The sequence below is a fragment of the Phodopus roborovskii genome, unplaced genomic scaffold (assembly GCF_943737965.1).
Source record: "Phodopus roborovskii unplaced genomic scaffold, PHOROB, whole genome shotgun sequence".
NCBI classification, from domain to species: domain Eukaryota; kingdom Metazoa; phylum Chordata; class Mammalia; order Rodentia; family Cricetidae; genus Phodopus; species Phodopus roborovskii.
The window spans coordinates 16,985,291-17,005,067 of NW_026126418.1; the positions used below are offsets into that span (position 1 = coordinate 16,985,291).

At 42.4% G+C, this 19,777-nt stretch overlaps 1 protein-coding gene across 1 annotated transcript in view; it reads left to right on the forward strand.

Moving 5' to 3' along the window:
* The first annotated feature begins 6,294 nt into the window (after window positions 1–6,294).
* Window positions 6,295–19,777, forward strand: part of LOC127222293 (receptor-type tyrosine-protein phosphatase eta) — a 37,779-nt gene continuing 24,296 nt past the window's right edge. The window contains exons 1-7 of the mRNA XM_051184304.1: window positions 6,295–6,508; window positions 8,116–8,376; window positions 9,409–9,609; window positions 13,100–13,363; window positions 14,561–14,815; window positions 17,345–17,602; window positions 18,334–18,615. Coding sequence (XP_051040261.1) covers window positions 6,490–6,508; window positions 8,116–8,376; window positions 9,409–9,609; window positions 13,100–13,363; window positions 14,561–14,815; window positions 17,345–17,602; window positions 18,334–18,615 — 1,540 coding nt within the window. The 5' untranslated portion in view covers window positions 6,295–6,489. The remainder of the gene's footprint in view (window positions 6,509–8,115; window positions 8,377–9,408; window positions 9,610–13,099; window positions 13,364–14,560; window positions 14,816–17,344; window positions 17,603–18,333; window positions 18,616–19,777) is intronic.

Sequence of the window (19,777 nt, forward strand, 5' to 3'; positions counted from 1 at the left end):
TGTCTAGGGGCTAACTTTGCTGCAGACTGCATAAGGAAATTCTTTGACAACCATTATCTTTTATTGAAGTAAATTGGTGCTGCCAGGAGCAGATGTGTCTCACTGTCATGAAAACATTTGGTTATTAAACATCTTAAATGCCATATTCTGTAGCTCTCTGAAGTGTTTGAAGATCATTTGTCTATCTAAAACATATCTCTTGTTTGACCTTAAAAACATACCTAACATGACTACAAGTTTGATGTCTACTAACCTGCATTTTTAAATTATCTTAGTTTATAATAACTATTAAGACCTAGAAATTTATATTACATTGTTAAGAGAGCTGCATAGGTATAATACCTTAAATAAGAACATACGTGTATCAGTATATAAAGTACCTTAAACAAGAGCAGAAGCATATATACAGTCTAACAAGATAACCTTAAATTTGTATCAATATACAAAAATCCATACTATTGTAAAATATTTGAAATTGTTTAGATTAATAATTTATACTCTTTTATCCTATTATTTCTATATCCTTCTTTTTCTTTTCAGAAAGAGATTATGGAATCTAATCTCCTTTGTTTAGTTTCTTTTTTTTTCTGAACATGAGCAGTAACAATTTGTGACTAATCCCCCTAAACAATGACAAACATCCAGCAAAGGATCAGAAACAACCTATCCCCCTCATGGGAATGTGATGTTATGTTCTTGAGGCTGCTTTCTGTTGTCTAGGGGAGAGGTGACAGCATCTCTAGGGAACCCTGAGAAAATTGGATAATGATCAAGTCCTGGGAGAATTAGTATATATATATATATTTTATTTAGTCTGTGTGTGATGGGAAAGTGTAGAGCTTATCTGAAGTTTTGACTGGAGTAGTCCATGAGCTGGACCATCTCAGCTGGCAGCTTTGAAGTTGTTCTGGATGCAGGATTTTGAGGAAACTGTAACAGGGGCATTCTGGGAGGATGGATCACTTGGGCTACTTGTTTTTATTGGTGTCTGGTCTTTTTTTTTTTTTAACACCTAAACTTTCAAAGGTAACATATGTATATCTGCATAAACACAACTATGGAATGTATGGTGTACACAAGCTATTTAAAGATGATTTCTTGTTCTATGTTTGAGCAGGTAAAAGGCATCTGTCATCTTTATAAGTCTGTTTGGACTGTATAACCAAACTGTAACATAAATCTCCATCTATGCCATATGGAAGGATGGCATATAATAGTAAGTCATGAGGACTCTGTAGCTAACAAGATTTATCATGTCTCATCCATCTCAGATCTGTTCCCATGCAGAAGGATCTGCTTATACATTGCCTGTCTTGTAGTTTTTCTTGTCACTGCCCCCTTCTTCATGTCTATAGCCAAGGTCTTTAGCAGGTTTCCCCCAATCAAATCTGGTCTTTATTAATTTTGAAGAAATTCATAGCTTTTTGTTTTCTGTGGAAGCTAAAGCAAAACCTCTCCCCCAGTGTAATATATTTTCTGACTTCCATTCTGAAGTTAAGACATTCTTAAAATGTATAAGTTGGTTTAATTTAGCAGTTTCCATAACCATAAGCTGATTTTTTTGTCCATTAACATTTAAAAAAAGTTTTAAGTCAGCAAAGCACCATATAAGATCTAGACAGCCTGTGTAGTATTTCCCATTTTTATGTAACTTTTTCTTTTATATTACTTTACTCTCTCTTTAAAGACTTTATTATTTTTAATCTATTTATTTTTTATGTGACTGCCTGTATCTGTTTTCTTTTGTTTCTTCAGCATCTAAGCATATTTTAAGCATAATGTATCTATTTAGAGGTTTTCTTGGTCTGGATCTGACTTTTACAAGTCCATAACCTTCGTTCTCTGACAGTGTGAGCCAAACCTTAAACTGTTGAGCAGTGGTTAGCCCCTCCACTGTTGCTCATAAATCCCATTCAAGTGTTTGGTAGCAGGGTCTCTTAAAAGCCATGCCTATGTGTGCTGCAAGCACTGAGCCTACTCCCCACCCCCACCCCCACAGCTTTCTCAGTCCCTGTGTGGATTTACATGTCACATGCACTGGATACCAAATGTAGCAAGCTTTCTTGTTGGATTATCTTTGTATAGCCAGTCCACAAATAATGACCTGAAGACTTGTTATTAACTATGAAATCTTGGCTTTACTTTAGTTTTTTTTCTAACTAGTGCTTACAACTTTATTAATCCATATTTTTTAAAATCTACATTCTGCCATGTGACTCAGTTACCTCTTCTTAGTGCTTCACATCTGACTTGATCCAAGTCTGCTGGTAAAATCTCCTACCTAGATTCCCTGTCCCAGTTTCTCTCTCTCTGCCTGGAAATCTTACCTATAGCTATTGGTCAATCAGCTCTTTATTTTAAATCATTCACAAGGTGCCTTAGGCAGAGATACATCATTACAGTGTACACAAATATTTTGCAGCACGCAAAGACACCTGTTTTATTGTGAGATGCCCCAACCCTCATGACCTCATGACTCTGACACACATACACATACACACATACACTTGGAGGTACTGGTGCTTACTACTTTAATGTGTGGGTTTTGGTGATTTAGCCCATATCACTTAGGGAGTGGGATTTAGGATCAGGTCCCAGAACTGGTTTCTGGATTAAGGCTGTAAACTTGACCCATCTGTAGTCACCCTCTATGACAGGTAACAGGGTGAGTACTTGAGAAGGTGTTTTCACCACATTGAGAAGTTGTCTTAGTTGAGTTTCTATTCCTGTGAAAAGACACCATGACTACGGCGACTCTTGAATACATTTAATTGAGGTGGTGGCTTGCAGTTTCAGAAGTTCAGTCCATTATCATTCATCATGATGGGGACCATGGCAGCATGCAGGAAGACATAGCGCTGTCTTCGTCTTGACAAGAAGACAGTAGAAAGTTGATTGACTGTCACAGTGAATGAAGTTTGAGAAAAAGACCTTAAAGTCTTTCCCCACAGTGACATTTCCTCCAACAAGACCATACCCACTCCAACAAGGCTGCACCTCCTAATATTGCCACTCCCTTTAAGGTCCATTTTCTTTCAGACCACTACAGAAGGGTGTGAGAGTTGTGTTAACTACCCACAGTGCTAAAGTAAGGATGAAGGACAGATTTCCTATTATGTGTGTACTAAAGAGACCTAAAAGATACATCTCCACTGGAGACTGAGCACTGTCTGGAATAGACCTATGCTAGGCTACAAAATACATCTTTTTTTTTTTTTTTTTTAAAGATTTATTTATTGTGTTTACAATGCTCTGCTTACATGTCTGCTTCAACACCAGAAGAGGGCACCAGACGGGATTACAGATGGCTGTGAGCCACCATGTGGTTGCTGGGAATTGAACTCAGGACCTTTGGAAGAGTAACCAGTGCTCTTAACCTCTGAGCCATCTCTCTAGCCCTACAAAATACATCTTATAAGAATTCTCAAAGCACTGCAAGTATCTCTCACAATCAAGGAAAACTAGAAATCTGTTAATAAGAATTCTGGAAACTTCACAGATATTTGGAAACTAGCAACATGTTCTCAGATAGCCAACAATGCAAAACAACAACAACAACAAAAAAAGGATTGAAACATTTGATAAAAAAATGGAAAGACCATATTTTTAAACCACATGTGATAAGGCAAAAGGCTGTCCTTAAGAGGGAAGTCTATATTAATAAAGGGCATTGTCAGTTCCTCCATAAAAGACCAGAGACCTAGCTCAGCAGCACATTGAAGACTGTTGATGGTGATCAAGTGAGATTCATCCCAGGGATTTAAGGATGGTTCAGCATGTGCAAACAGCATATGCGATATGTTGGACTAATAGAATGAACAAGATCCAGAGTATTTTTTCAATAAATGGAGTGGGAACATTTAGCAAAGTTTGGGGGTGGGGAAGCATGCTTTTCTTCCTCACAGTTGTTGAAATGTAGGAATCTATTTCCACATGTCACTCAGATTCCCTGTGTGGATGAAAAAATTCAGTTCTTAGCATATCTTTTTCCTATTGAGAATGGTGCCATAGCTGTCCTGCTGCAGGTGAGAGGAGTGAGTGGAAGGCGCACATTCTGCACCTGGTAGCACGTCTGGGACATTGCTAACTACCCACCATGTGTGCTGCTCATTTGCTTCCTCCTCTGCTGTAGCTGTTGCTACTTTGCTCCCGTCATCTTTATCACTGACTGTAAATGGCAGCACCCAGTGATTTGTGTACTTTGTAGAGTGTTTCATTTCTCTTTGTTTCTCTTCCTCCCCTTTCTATAAACTGGATAAGTTTGCATCTGTCCTGAGCCAGGTGAGGCACATCATCACGTTCATGCCGAGATGTTTGTTATCCTAGGTCTACTCAGCACCTTAAGATGAAGGACTTACTGTAACGAGTATGGTTTTTCCTCCCGCCGCCAGGTCTAGTCCTGCCGCCGCGCCAGCCCCAAATAATACACAGAGACTCTGTATTTGATACAATATTGTTGGCCCGGTTACTTGTTTTTTATCGGCTAGCTCTGCCTTAGTTATTAACCCATTTGTGTTAATCTATGTATGTCCACGTGTTCTTCTTACCGGGAGCCAGCTGCCGCATATTGCTCTCTCCAGACTCTCCATCTTGACTCCTCCTTCCTACTTCCTATTTCCTCCTTGTCTCCTAGTCCCTCCTATCTTCCTTTCCTATTGGCCAACAGTGCTTTATTATTAACCAGTATGAGAAACATACAGAATGACATCTCCCATCATCTCCTCTTTTCTGTCTAAATAAAAAGAAGGGTTTTAACCTTAACATAGCAAAATATATTATACAACAGTTATCAAGTAAGAATCACAGTTAACAATATTTAGTCCATTAACATTTAACAAGATTTGAAGAAAATATTTCATCATCTATTTTATCTTTGTGTGTCTAAAGTCTAAGTAACTTATCTTTAATCCTAACTAATGAAAACTAAAACTGCTTGACCTTGCCAAGTCAGGGTAAGATAGCCATTCTATTTCCCTGCTGTTGTTGTGGTCTGTCAAGTTCTCTTGGCCTTAGCCAAATCTGGGTGTACCAACGTCGCTGTGAGACCTAGGGTGACTGTTCAGGTGGCTTGCTGTTTCTGTCCTTGCTGCACCTTTTGGAAGTTGTCCATCCGCATTTCCTGTCTACTCTAGTATTGTTAATTTCCTTCTCAGGTCTTGATGAGGTTAAAGATTAAACTATCACAACTATTATTCTCTCTTCCTAGTTAGATATATTAGGTACTAGACTTACGTTTTCCAGCTTAGGACAACTCTATTGTAAACTCCATTATGCCCTCACCCTAGGACTAGATATGTAGGTCATTTTGTTCTCGATTTTCCTTTTCTTGGAGCACACTTGTTATTCACTGTTTTGTATATAGTTTTGTATTAAGCCTAAATCTTTTCTTTAGACTAAAAGGGGAATTGTAGTGAGATAGTCCTTCTGTGGCACCGACCACGCCCATTGGGGGTGGAGCCATGGGCGGAAGTGACCAGTGGAAGGAGGTCGGAGGGGGCCAGGAAAGGCTCTCGCTTTCTGGCGTGACTCGGACAGGAGAGGATCGGGTTGAATTTCCTGGTGTTCATCTGACTAGGTTGTAAGTTATTTCTCCCTGAATAAACATCTATTCGGCCTATTTGTTTATCCTGATCCTTATTTACCGCAATAACTTACAATTCTATTTTGCTGTTCCTGGGCATTGCTCCTCTATCTTGAACTTAACCAGGGTACACACACTTGGTAGTGTCACTATGAATAATCCTTTGGCTTCCATCGGTTTGGGATCTTGCATACCTGGCATTGTACTAAGGCTGAAACTGATAGTCTGATAGTTGAGATGACTTTGAATAAAATTTTATGACCAGGGACTAATAGGATTGAAGTCTTAATGTCTTGTCTGGTAATGTCTTGTCTATTTTGTCATGATGGCTTAATAATAACTCTTCAGAGTTGGTGTGGTAGAGTTAACATGGAGTACTTTTAAGGGGTTCACTCCAAGAGCTTCAGCCAGTTGGTAGACTAGATTTTCTTAGTCTGTTTTCTGAGACTCATTTTGCATCTTAGATCTCTCTGTATCAGCTTATGTCAGAATTTCACTCTATGTAAAACTCACAGCATGACCCAATTTCTATTTGTTTTGTTGTCAGTTTTAAGAACACATACTTGTGCATGAGTGTGTATTCCAGGAAAGTCAAAGAGGCAAATGAAGAGAAATAAAATTGAGTTTTGAAAAGTAGACATACAAGGTGGGCTTTACTCTTACATTTATTATATGTAATTAATGTATCTGTCTTCTATATTTAAATAGAATCGACTTCTGTGTTTAACAATGAAACTGACTCCAACGTGAGATCAACATTGAAGACTCCTTCAGAGTTCCCTTATGTAACAGAGGTTAAGATAGAAAAGAAGACATTTACTACTGCTAAAGACCAAACATTATACACCATCACAGACTTAAGTACAGCTACTTCCTTCATCACTCCGACAATAACCCCGGGAGACCCCATGGACAAAAGTATCACAAGTAAGGGACAAGGTAAACATGGCTGGTGACTATAGTAGCAGTAACATGGGGAGGTAAGGAGAGTGTCTTTACCCATGTTGGAGTTCACAGAACAGGGCTGTATGGATGAGATAATATCAGACACTGCGTATGAAAAACATTATTTTGTCATCATAGAAACTAAGAGAGAAGGTGAAAATTGTGATATGGAGAAGTTTCTTCTAAGATCCCTTAGTATGGGATATTAAGCTATTGAATTGGAACCTGAAGAGCCTGATTCTAGCTACTAGAGTACCATGATATCCATATGGCCACCAAGATCCATTACATTGTCTAGTTTATTGGTGTTAAAATTTTTAATAATAAAGACAGAGAGCAGGGGATATATAGCTCAGTAGTATCATGCTTGCCTAGTATGTATGAGACCCTAGTTCAACTCTCAGCACCAACAAAACCCTCCCTCCCTCCCTCCCTCCCTCCCTCCCTCCCTCCCTCCCTCCCCTCCCTCCCTCCCTCCCTCCCTCCCTCCCTCCCTCCCTCCCTCCCTCCCTCCCTCTCTCTCTCTCTGGGGTTGGAGAGATGGTGCAAATGGGAGAACTAGAGTTTGGGTCCTCAGTACCCACATAGTAAGTGCTGGATGGGCATGGAGGCCTCCATGCAATTCCCACTTAACTGCAAAACCAAGCAGCTCACAGTGACCTGATTTAGAAGGCTTTGCCTCTGAGATACCTGACATGAGAAGTCACCTCATGTGAGAGCAGGAGGCTGCTGTGGAATCATTTGCAAAGGCCAGTATCTTTGCAATCTGACCTCTTCAGACCCCAGGCAGGGTTCTTTTCTGTGACACCACTGCTCTCGTCTTTCTGTGCTTATCTGCATTCTAGCATTCTAGTCTCCTCACAGAACACGCCGCTGGCAGGGTATGTTCTTGAGTGAGTCATCCTGCCCCTGCTGGTCTCGCTGTGGTGGACGCACCTCCTGTCCTAGTACTCATGAGGTAGTGGTGGGAAGATGGTTGCAAGTTTGCACCCAACTTGGGCTACACAGTGAAACCAACTGATGAAACAGTAAAAAAGTTACAAAAACGGAAGGGAGTGCATGTCCCCTAAACTGAAATGGTTTAATTTGTTACCACCAGGCAAATCAGGTGATGGAAAGGTCTAGGCAAGTCTTTTAGAAAATCTCATTAGCATTGGAGTTCAAGGTTGTCTCCTGGGTTAGAACATCTGGGCACTATAAAATGATATTGTTCACATTATGTTGAACTGAGACATCTAGATTTAGGAACAGTTTTTTTTTTTTTTTTTTTAATGCTTTTTTTTTTTCTTCAAGTGTCTAGAATAGAAACAGTTAAGTGTCACTGTGTGGAAGGTATTTTAAAGAATTAAGAATTCCTATCGGTGTTAATCTTGAACAGTAACATAGTGTAAGCAGTTTTGGTTTTAGGGTTTATTCCTTTTCATCTTTTTTGGATAGTGTTTGTTCTTTGTCTTCATGATGTCGTGGCGATGTTTAGACTCTGATACGAATGAAATGTTTTTAGTGGGTCACTCTGAAGTGGCAATGACTTAAAGAGAGATGACTGCAGACACCTCTCCCACTAATATCCAGTGTGTGTTTTGAAACAGAACCTGGGCCGGTGAGTGATCTCCGAGTTGCTTTCATGGGTGTGACACAGGCTGTTCTCATCTGGAGCAATGCAAATGGTGCCACCTCCTACCGGATGCTTCTCGAACACTTCGGAAACAGCAAACAGTTGACTCCACATTCGTCCTTCAATATTTCAGACCTGCAGCCGGGGCCCTGTAATATCTGGCCTTCTCCAGAATCAAACGAGAATCAGGATGACTTGCTGGTTGCAGAAAGAGAGTTACAAAATTGTGCATCAGGTTCCAGTTTTATCATTTTTCTGGTTTTAAAACATACTGTTCATGTATTTATACAGAGTGTTAGAATCACTGGAGGGCTTTCCTGCCACAGTGCACAGTCTGATCTCATCCATTTGTGAAGAAGGAAGAGGGCTCTTGTTGTACAAGTGAACACGGGGCCCAGCATGGTGGTAGGGCTTGAAATGTTTGGATTTCGGACTTCAGGAAAGTAGACAGGCCTTTTCACTCTTTTCTCTACTGAACAGATGACAAGTGTTAACCTAAGGATGGCTGAACCAGTCATCTCCGTGGAGAAGAAGGGTCCTTCGTAGGCAAAGAGCAGATGTCCTCTGTGCTTTGTTTGGAGGAGTCATTTGTAGACTTTGTAGCATTTTTTTAGTGGATTCCTCTAGTAACTGAAATGAGGAAGGACAGAGATTTCATCCCCATTTTACACTAAGGAAACAGAGGTACAAATTGGGTATTAGGATCAGAAACCAGATGTTAAATGCGTAGAATGAGAGATAATTTATGGCCTATGATAGGTAGTGAGGGCCTCAGAAGATGGGCCGCTCTCATCTCTTGCTTTCTTCTGTAAGTGAGGTTGTTTCTCAGGGAGGCCCTTCCACATGGTTCAATGAGAAATGCCCATGAGCTGTTCCCATTTCATCCCCTGCTGTCTGTGCCATCCACCTGGTTGTAGTCCAGGGGAAAACATTCCTGAGTTAGCAAAGGTGGAGTTACAGAGTAGTCTGTGGGAAACCATGTTGCGATGGTAGAAGATAAGCTCCCAAAGAAAAGAGAATGGTCCAGTATACTAGAGTTCAAAGAAAACCACACAAAAATCTGTGGTGTTTCTGGAGTAATAGTACAAGTGAAATACCTTGTTCTTTTCAGGAAGCTGGATCTTTCTCATGAGGAGGCAGAGAACAGATATTTATGGAGTGCCAAATGTGGGCCCTGTTAGATGTGTCATCCTATGGGATGGGGTGATGAAAAGTGGGGATTGCATTCTCTTGTTGTTAATGTCTTTGCTTTCCCTGTTTGAAACAGATACCAATGACACCGAGAGAATCCCAGTGGCCAACCTATCTCAAGTACACAGGAATTTACATTGCTCTGTCCAGGGTTCTTCCCTCACAGAGGTCTTGCTCACTGGGTTAAAGCCTGATGTTAACTACACAGCCATTGTTTATTCTCAAGCAGCAAATGACACAGAAGGGCAGCCTGGAAACAAAGAAGTGTTTATAACAAGTAGGTTGGATTTTACAAAATGGATTCAGCCTGAGTCTCCCCACATAAAGTTTTCTCTTTTGCAGTTCTCTTATCTGAATTGTTTCTCCTAGCAGCTAGTTTTGTTATTAGCAGGATCTTCCTGAGAAAGATTTTTGGATAGAGCCCATGCATTGGGTTTCTATTTAACCTCTGTGGTCACGGTATATCTGTTGTGAAGCTGTGAAGCTCAGTAAACACTGAGCAGGGGTGTAGATGTGGGGTGCCACCTCACCTCTGTATCTGCAGATTAGCCAGAGAGCTTCTGTTTGGGTTTGCCTTTGGGATATTGAACTTTCTGTTCAGTGTGTGAGCTGACATTAGCTGTGACTCATAGGCACTCCTACTCTGTGAGTATTTGGAAGCTTTTGTGATTGGTGCTGATGATGGAATAAGGAGATGTATGGTTCCTGGTCTTGGGGGTTTTCTATAGCGATGGGGGCTTGAGATAAACTTATATGGAGACATCTTCACTTGGGTCCTTTGAGCTTGCTGCTATCAGGGACTTAGTATGCACTGGCTTGGGGTGTCTTAGCAGAAAATATTTTGGAAGATTATCTTAGGTCAATAGACCTGAGGGAGTCAGGGTCAAAGCTGGAAGGACAAGGACAAGTGACAAGTGGCATTCAGGAAGTGCTACCCTAGATCTGGTGATGTGCTGAAATTCAGAGTTCCTGGATAGAAGTTGTGTATCTGCTTGATGAATGGCTGTGCTGGGTGAGGGAGCTGTTGTCCTTTGACTCTCATGTAGGTGATTAGCAGTTCCTCTCACCAAGAATGTTGGGTGCTGCTTAGAAAAGGAACCAGCTGCTGCATAGGTGGTACATGGCCACTGCCTATTCTGCTGCCCTCCAGATGCTATGGAGCATGATTTCTGCTGAAATCCTGTGGGAGGATCTCTTATAGGGAGGATGGTAGGGCTTGGATAAATGGAGATGGGTTGAAGAGGAGCAGGAGAGAGGGACACTTAAGTTGAGGAAGTGTTCTGATCAGAAATACAGATGACAGACTTGGGGTGTGAGGGCAGAGGGCAAGGGGATAGAGGGAGAGTTGGGGGCAAGGTGACTCACCCAAGGGCCTTTAACAGATTTATGACTCTGTTTAAAAAACTCTTCTGTCTAAATTTTATAAAAGATAGCCCTGGATTACAAGCCTCCTATCCTGAGGGGTGACAGCAGCAGATAGCTTAGGGTAGCAAGAAGCCCTAGACAGGATCCAGCCAGGAGGGCCACCCAGGAGCTCAGGAGTTGGAAAATGAAGACTAGAGTCTGAGATGAGAGATGAGGGGATACAGGGGAAAGGAGGGGGCTTAAGTGATATCTTGACCATGCTGTTAATTCTTGAAGGTTCAGTATAACTCTCAGAGAGATACTACACCTATATATAGCTTGAGAATTTTCTCCCTTAGAGAGTGGAGGGGGAGAAAGAAGCGTGCTTTAGAGTACTTGCCGGCAGTGGCTGGTGAGGCTGTGCTACTTATACATGGTTAGAAAATGTGGAGGAGATGTTGGTTAGAAGCTGTGCTTGTAAGGAATGACAGCTTTCCCCAGTGTCCATGCCGAAGCAGGAGCAACTTGTGTCTTTCTTTTTTCCTCTTCTGGAAGTGATAACATTTTGGTGGGAAGGAGAGAGGTTGCCTTGGAGCAGCTGCTTGACCTCAAAGTCCTCAGTGGTCTAGTGACAGTGGCACATCGAGACTCAGGATGAGGAAGGCTGGCTGAAGAGACTGGGTTCCCCACAGACACTGTTATTGGTGGTAGGCTGTTCTATACCTGAGAAGCTTGCATAGGAGAATGGTCCATATCTAGTCCTTGTGTCCTTACTAGACCTGCTGAGCTGGGTCCGTCCAGAGAAGGGGACATCTGCCTGATTTGCTGAGAGCAGTCATGTAGTCAGGATTCTGAATGTCTGCTTTTAAAGTACTTTGAGAAAAACCAAAGTTACTGTGACTGTGACCATTGCTTTGGATGCATATGGATTGTGGTTTGTGGTGAACTGTTCCACGATTTAATAAATATGGAAGCTATGTGGTCTTTATATGATGTTTGTACCTATGTGTTAGTTAGTTCTGGTTGATGTGACAAATTACCACACTGGACAGCTTATATGACAAATGTTTACTTTTTATAGTTCTGGGGGATAGAAGTGTAAAGTCAAATGCTGGGGATAGTTCATCTCTGGTTGTGGGTCTCCTTCTGAGCTGTACACCCTACAGCTTATAAGTGTCCTAATATCACAGTACAGACAGGCCTCTTAATAATGACACCGACCCTATCCATGATGTTCCACCCACCCTCATGATTAATCAGCCACATTCTAAAAGCCCACCTTGAATGGCATCAGCCCAGCAGTTAGAATTTTAACAGGTGAAATTGAGGTGGGGAAATATATCTATATAGCATCTATCTATTTATCTCCAACACATGTGTACACACACAAACACAGCCACCCCCAACCCTCCCCACTCCTCCCCCCACATACCCCATCTGGTTTTGTTCAAGTGACTGGTTAAGTGGGTCAGGGTTAAGGGAACTTTCAGAGTATATTGAGGACCTAAATAAGTGGCTGGTGGAAAGCTACCTCCAGAGCTGGAGTGAGGGAGGAGACAGGTTTTTCTGGGGCCTGGTAAAGCAGAAGATGTGGATATAAGACTGATTGATTGTTCCCTTGTCAGCCAGCCCTCAGCATCCTGCCCATCTCATTCACGTGGGAGGATTCCAGTGATGTCACCTGCAGGTTCCTGGGGGCACAGGACAGGCAAGAAGAAAGACAGGATGATCTGGAGAATAGATAACTCCTCTCCATCTCCTCTGGTGTCTCTCCTCCACCTAGATTCATCTCTTCTTCTCTCACGCTCTCTGCCTGGAAGTCCCGCCTGACCTCTTCCTGCTAACTACTGGGCATTTAGCTCTTTATTGAATTAGTCAGATGGTGCCTTGGCAAACACACATCTTCACAGTGTACGAAAGATTATTCCACAACAATCGGAGGACATCTAGTTCTCACATTGTCTCTTTGTAAAGTTAGGATGGATAACTGAGAAAGCAGCTCTGTGGCTTTCCTAAGGTCTGCCTGGCTGGTAAAGCCCAGCTAGTCTTAGAATCTGTGTGCTCTCTGTCCAGGTGTGAGACCTTTAATTCGTGATGAATAGTGTTTGTTCTTGGGCGGATGTGTCCTCAAGGACTTTTCTGGCAACACCCCTCCCCCCCAGCAGCACATGTAAAAGTCCATACTGTTGTTTGCTCTGGAATCTGTAGTCTCTTCGAGATCTGCTCACAAGCTGAAAACAGAGCATCTGTGAGGTACAATTGGCCAGACTATGTCTTCACTGATCCGCGTGAGCTGATGATGAGGGTGACCAGTCTCTAAGTGTGTTGCTCAGGACTGATGGCAGGTCCTGATGATACTCTCCTCTCTTCTTGTTCTGACTTGACCATTCTGACTATTTTTTCACTCCTCTGTGTCTTCAAAGATTCCAGCCAGGTTTCTGACATCAGAGCTGTGAACATCAGCGCCACAAACATGACGCTGACCTGGAAGAGCAATTATAATGGGTCATCTTTTCCCTACACCTACAAGATACATGTGGCTGGGGGGTCCAGTGCCATCAACCAAACTGTCAATAAGACTGAGGCCATCATCCAGGGACTCACTCCGAGCACCTTGTACAACATCACAGTACGTCCTTTCCTGTGTCTCATCGAGGGCACACCAGGCTTCCTCCAAGTGTATACTTGTAAGTTCACTCCTTGGAACTGGTCTGGTTTGATTTTCTGTTGTGGTGGTGGTAAACTCTGTGACCAAAGAAAGTTGGGGGAAGAAACAGTTTACTTCAGGTTCTACTTCAAGGTGGCAACCAATCCATCACTTAGGGAAGTCCCGGCAGAGCTGAACCAGAAGCAAGAACTTGGCTTATTGGCTAGCTTCCTGGCCTGAGCTTGGCTAGTTTTCTTAAACAACCCGGGGCCACCTGCCCAAATATAGTGTGCTTATAGTGGGCTGAGGCTGCCCACCTCAATACTCAATCAATCAATCAATCAAGACCATTTCTTACAGACATGTCTGTAGCCCAATCCACTCTGGGAAATTAGACAACTAGGGTTTCCTTTTCCCAGGGGACTGTAGGTTATGCCAAGTTAACATTAAAAACTAACCAGCACTCTATAGCTCACCTTCCTTGTGCTCCACTATATGCCAGGTCTCAGTTTAAGGCAAGGAAGGAAGCCCAGTTCTGTCCTGAAGGAAAGCCTAGCACTGCCTCTGGCTCCACACAGTCTCATTTGCCCTAAAGAGTGTGAGACATAATGACAGTGATTATTGATTGGCCCTAATCACATGTTAAGTGATGTGCCATTTTTGCACTGTGTCACCGAGTGCTTGGACATCCTTGTGGTATGGTTGGTGTTAAGTCTTATTTGATGTAAATGGAAGCCATGTCTGAGGTGATGTAGGCAGGCATCTTAGCAGGGGAATGATAGAGGTGAGATTAGACCTTTGGGAATAATAACATGTTCAAGATAAAGAAGCCAGCCATGGCCAGCACTCGTCCTCAGAGCCTGGGAACCCTTACCTCCTGGCACAGCCTGTGGGTGACTGGCATGGTATCTGTATTCTTGTGGCCTAATGACCTTTTTTTTTAGCTAGAAGAACCAGTTTTGAAGGGACTTATACGGTAGTTGGTGGTCTGGAGAAAAGCAAAAGGGAGACCAGGTCAGTGTTTTATGAGGGTTCAGCACCCTGTCTTCTGGAGACTGACTTTATACTTTTGTTTTTGAGACAAGCTTTCACTTTGTAGTCCAGAAATCTTGAACTCAGGATCTCTCTTGTCGTAGGCTCGTAGGCTCCCAGTGCTAGTACTGTGGGCAGTGCCACTACTGTACCATGCCCAGGAGATGGACATTCTTCATCTAACTTTCCTCACTGTCTTCCACAGCCCCTGCTCCAGTTTCTGACTTCCAGGTGACAAATGTCAGCACAACGGGAATCAGTTTGACTTGGAGAAGCAATGACTCAGAATTTAGGATTCTTACCATGCACAAGGGAGGAGAGAAGATTAAAAATGACACAACCAAAAATCAGAGCTTTACCGTTGAAAACTTAAAGCCTGGAACCAGTTACCATTTTGAAATATTTCCGCGTGGACCAGATGGGACTGAAGGGCCATCCAGAGCAGTTGGTGGCAGGACTGGTGAGCATCCTGACACAGAAGTCCCTTACAGGAGACCAGCATAATTTACAGATGCCTTGTTTCCCAAGTATATTTTTCCTTTTATGAAAAAGAATCTTAAAGTATTTCATGACTGTGGTGCACAGCATTAATATAAAGTAAAAAAAAAAAAAAAGTCACATGTAAACCCATCAATTAGGTGCCACACTGTGTGTGTGTGTGTGTGTGTGTGGGTCAGAGGATGACTTTGGGAGTTGGTTCTCTTCTAGGGTTCTGGGAATTGAACTCAGGTTGCCAGGCTTGTGTGACAAGTGCTTTTACTCACTGAGCCATCTTTCAGCCCCCTACCCCCTTTTGAGATAGGTCTCATGTGGTTCTCTTACTATGTGACTGAGGTTGGCCTTGAACTCCACCTCACAAATGCTGTCATTAGTCATATGCTATCATAACTAGCTCCTTGATACTATTTTAAGATGCACGCAAACATACATATTTACCTTTTATAAATCTTGCTGTCTTTATTTGTGGTTTTATAGTCTGCTTTCTCTTCACTTACCTGTGTATTGTAAATATTTTCCCTGTCATTGCTAGCTATTTATTGATTGATTGATTGATTGATTGATTGATTGATTGATTGATTGAGACAAGGTTTCACTGTGTAGCTCTGGCTGGCTTAGAACTTGTTGGCTTTATAGGCCAGGTTGGCTTTGAAATCACAGAGATCAGCATGCTTCTGCTTCTCAAGTGTTAGATAAAAGGCATGTGCCAGCATGTCTGGCAATGCTTATTTTATGGGATAATTTAAAACCAGCCTTGTATTTATATGTGGCCTAGGGATAGGTTCCTGGAAATAGCTGGCAAGAAGGATTTGAGTAAGGCCCCAGAAACTTAGAGTTATTGAATAGCTGTCACCATCACTCAGGACATAGTTGAACAGCATTAAAGGCAATATAGAAAAAGGGAAACAAATATCTTTTGATCTAGCTTTCCATTTTTTGGTGTCTTTCAGAAAGAATTGAAAGCAGGATCTCAAATAGCTGTTTGTACACTAGTGTTCATTCACAGAAACCCAAAGATAGAAGCCACCTTTACTCATTGACACACAGACAAAATATGGCTTTGTTTCTACATAGTAGAATATTATTCTGCCTTATGGAGCTAATCCTCATACATGCTGTAAGATAGATGTATCTTATAAATATTGGAAGTGAAATAAGTCACACAAAGAATATTTCACAATGTGAAATAAGTCACAGAAAGATAATTTTACTATTACTTTTAATGACAGGGTCTTATTGTATACCCCTAGCTGGCTTGGAATGTATTATATGGAATAGCTTGTCTCAAACTTACAGATCCTCCTCCCTCTGTCTCCCACATGTTGGGGTTAAAGGTATGTGTCACCACACTTCTAAAAGACAAATACTTATGTTTTTTTTCAAAGTGTCTAAAATAGGCAGGTTCAGAGCTAGAGAGAAACTTGGGTAGAGGGAATGGGAAGGTAGTGTGAAGTAGGTACAGATTTTACATTGAAAAATTATGAAAACATTTTGAGTGTGATAATGGTAATGTTTATACAATACTAGGGATATGCTTAGCACTGCCAAAGTGCACATTGACAGATGGCTAATGATAAATAGTATGCTATTTATCATGCTAGAGGGAAGGGAGCATATGTAACTCTTAACTGCTCTCATGTGATTGAATTTCCTTCCTGTCTGTGTCCATAGCCACACCTTTTGTTCACACTGTCACAGTTATACAATGCATTTTATTTATATTTGAATGTTTTGCTGTGTGTGTAGTGATTCTCCCCGTAGCTAGCCTGACCTTCCTGCTTTTAGAGAAAGGTTTCATCATGTAGCCGTATTATGGTTTATAAAACTCTTCCCTCTTTAGTGTTCCAGGCAGGCCATATGAATGCACGATTTTCTTAGCCTACTTATTTAGACAGGGTCTTGCTATGGAGCTCAAGCTGGCCTTGAACTTGAAGTCCTCCTGCCTCAGCTTCATAGATATTTTTGGGATGATAGATGTGCATCATGCTCAACTTTAAACACACTCTTTATTGAGGTACAATATAGGTATAAAAAAATGTGCCCATGCTCAGAACATAGCTTGATGAAGTACTTCAGGTGAAATGCATCAGAGTCCCAGTTCAGAAAAGAAATGGAGTGTGGGCCTGGAGAAATGGCTAGCAGTTAAGAGCACCGAATGATCTCCCAGAGGATCTGGGTTTGATTCCTAACACCCACATACATGCTCCCAGCCACCTGTAACTCTAGGTCAGGTGATCCAGTGATTCCTCTTCTGGCCTTCATGGGTACCAGACACACACTTCAGCCTTTGTGAACTCATTGGAGGTTTTTCTTTCTTTTTTGTTTTTTTTGGACATAGGGTCTCACTCTAGTTTAGGCTGGCCCTGACTTCTAATGCACTGTGTCTGAACTCCTTGAAGAGTTGGCTAACAAAGAGTTGGTTCTTTTGACAGATCCTTTGAATTGAAGCTGGAATCACGATTAGATACTTTTCTTCCTTTTCTCTGACTAGACCGAAGTGCTGTGTTTAACATCCGAGTGGTCAGTGTCACCTCCAATGAAATGCAGCTGGAATGGGAGAGTACAGACAATGCTTCTGAATATAACTACCATGTAGTTCTAGAGTCTGAATATGGCCCCAGCAATACTACCAGTTCTCAGAAGTCAGTTACACTAAGGGACCTCACCCCAGGCACCTTATATAATGTCACAGTCACTCCAGAAGTGGACCAGGTCCAGGGTGATGCCACCTCCATTACCCAGTACACACGTGAGTCCAGTGGGGGATGGGAGGCAGAGGGTGTGTTTCTTCCACCTGTCACATGGAGGAAGTACAGTAAAGGGTGGAGAAAGGGTGCATTATACCCCTGGGTTTCAAGTTGATGTGGGAGCTGCATAACTTAAAAACAGCAGTCTTAGCAATGACTTTCCAGCTCTGGTGGGCACTACGCCTAGAGTCATGTGAACACAGAGCTATTCTCTGGAAGCAGAAAACACCATCATATGAGAATGGAGAGATTTGTAGTGCCCACTATTTACGGCCCAGGAACACAGACTAGGAACTGCTGTCCCGAGGCACTGAAGGTCCCCTCAGATGAGGGTCTCTTCCTGTGACACTGTGAAAGTGGCTTCCCTAGCATTCAGCTGGAAAAGAGGGTGGAAGTGTTAGCTTATCATATGCTTTTTCTTCCTTATTAGATTCCAGAAGGAGCTTGGGAATTGTAATGCTTTCTCTCTCTCTTCCTCCTCTATGAAATAATAATGTATTGGAATGTACATGATAAACTTAAATATTAAAAGAAGCCTGAGCATTTTAAATTGTCTTCAGATTTAATATGTATAATTTTCTGAAAGTCTTTTTGGCGGTAATCATCTTTTGAAGCAGTACATATTAATTATATTAATTTTTCTTGAAAAAAAGCCAGGCCAGTTTTGGATATAGTGAATCAAATAGTAATTCAGAGTTGTTCATTTTATTTGTTTATTTAACTTTAAACCAAGGGCCCAGCAATGTGTCTGACATTGAAGTAAACAGCAGCACCACTGTGGCAACCATCTCGTGGAACAGTTTGGACAAAGCCTCTCCTAAATATTCCTACCGCCTTCTTATCTTGAAGGCTGGAAATGGTAGCAGTATAACCAAGATGATCATCACAGATGTTGGGATCACTTCTCAGGTGGTCTCTGATTTAGTCTCTGGCTCCTCTTACACAGTGGAGATCTTTGCAAAAGTTGGGAATGTTACAGAGTCACTGGCACCTGGCTGGAAGTCATTCTGTATGGGTGAGTAGTGCTGTGTTTCTACTGGTCCCTGTTCTTCCCTTTATGATACTCAGGGTGCCTTCCCCAGCCTGCAGGTTCCTGTGCCTGCAGTGGGCAACTGTGGACATGGAGCGCTGCAAGACAGCTGGCACCTTATTAATGGCATATTGAGGCTGTTGGCCATCGTTTCATTCAGCATGTGTTTATTGAAACTTGCTGTGTTAGAGAGGTCCCTCCATTTCTGGAGCTTTTATCCTGGTGAATAAAACAGATAATAAGTAAAAGTGAGCAGGTAGTTAGTGTAAGGATTCAGGCATTATACTAGCCTGCCCCTATCACCTGGCAGAATACACTCAGGCAGTACCCTGGTCAGCCCAGGTGCAAGGGACCCCTTTAAAAGAAAGACCTCCACCCACTTACGCTCTATTTCTGCTCTCTGCTCTCTTTCCTTCTCTCTTTCCCGCTCTCTTTCCCTGGGGCAGACAGGACTTTGTCTCCCTTTTCTCTCCTGTCCTCTCTCTGTCTCTCTGCCTCTTTACCTCTTTTCTCCCCTTCCTCCCCTTTCCATTCCTAATAAAACTTCTCACTTAAGCTCTGTCTGTCTGGCATGTTTGTCCCTCTGCCTCGGTCACCCTTACCTGCCATGAAATCTGCCAAGGTTCCTCTTGATCTTTATCATAATAGTTCAGTGATGAGTATGGCTAAGGAGAGGGAAGAGGAAAAAAACTAGGGAAGTGGAAAATGGTATTCTTATCTAGGGTGTCATGTGAGGATGCCACATGGAAAGGTGACTGAGCAAGGTCTGAGGGAGTTAAGAGCAACCACATGGATGCCACAGGATTGTGACCCCTGCACTGGGAGCAGAGGAGCAGCCAGTACAGAGGCCCTGAGGCTGGAGAGAACACAGTGTTGGAGGATTTATGGGAGGCCAGAGTGGAGCTGCAGGAGCTGGACCACGGGGGGGGGGGGGAAGCAGGAGGCACCAGAGCTCAATGCTTGACCTCTGTTTTTTTCTTATGATGAGGTTAAAGATCTCTGTGGTTTTAGTGGCCCTTGCTCAGTTAGACTGCATCCCATGTGGTCCACTTGCTTACTTTGTGGTATGTGTGGTGTTGCTGGGACTTCTGTTGCCATTGTCTGTCGCCTTAAGCAAGTAAAAACCCACATGAGCATGTATTGCTGG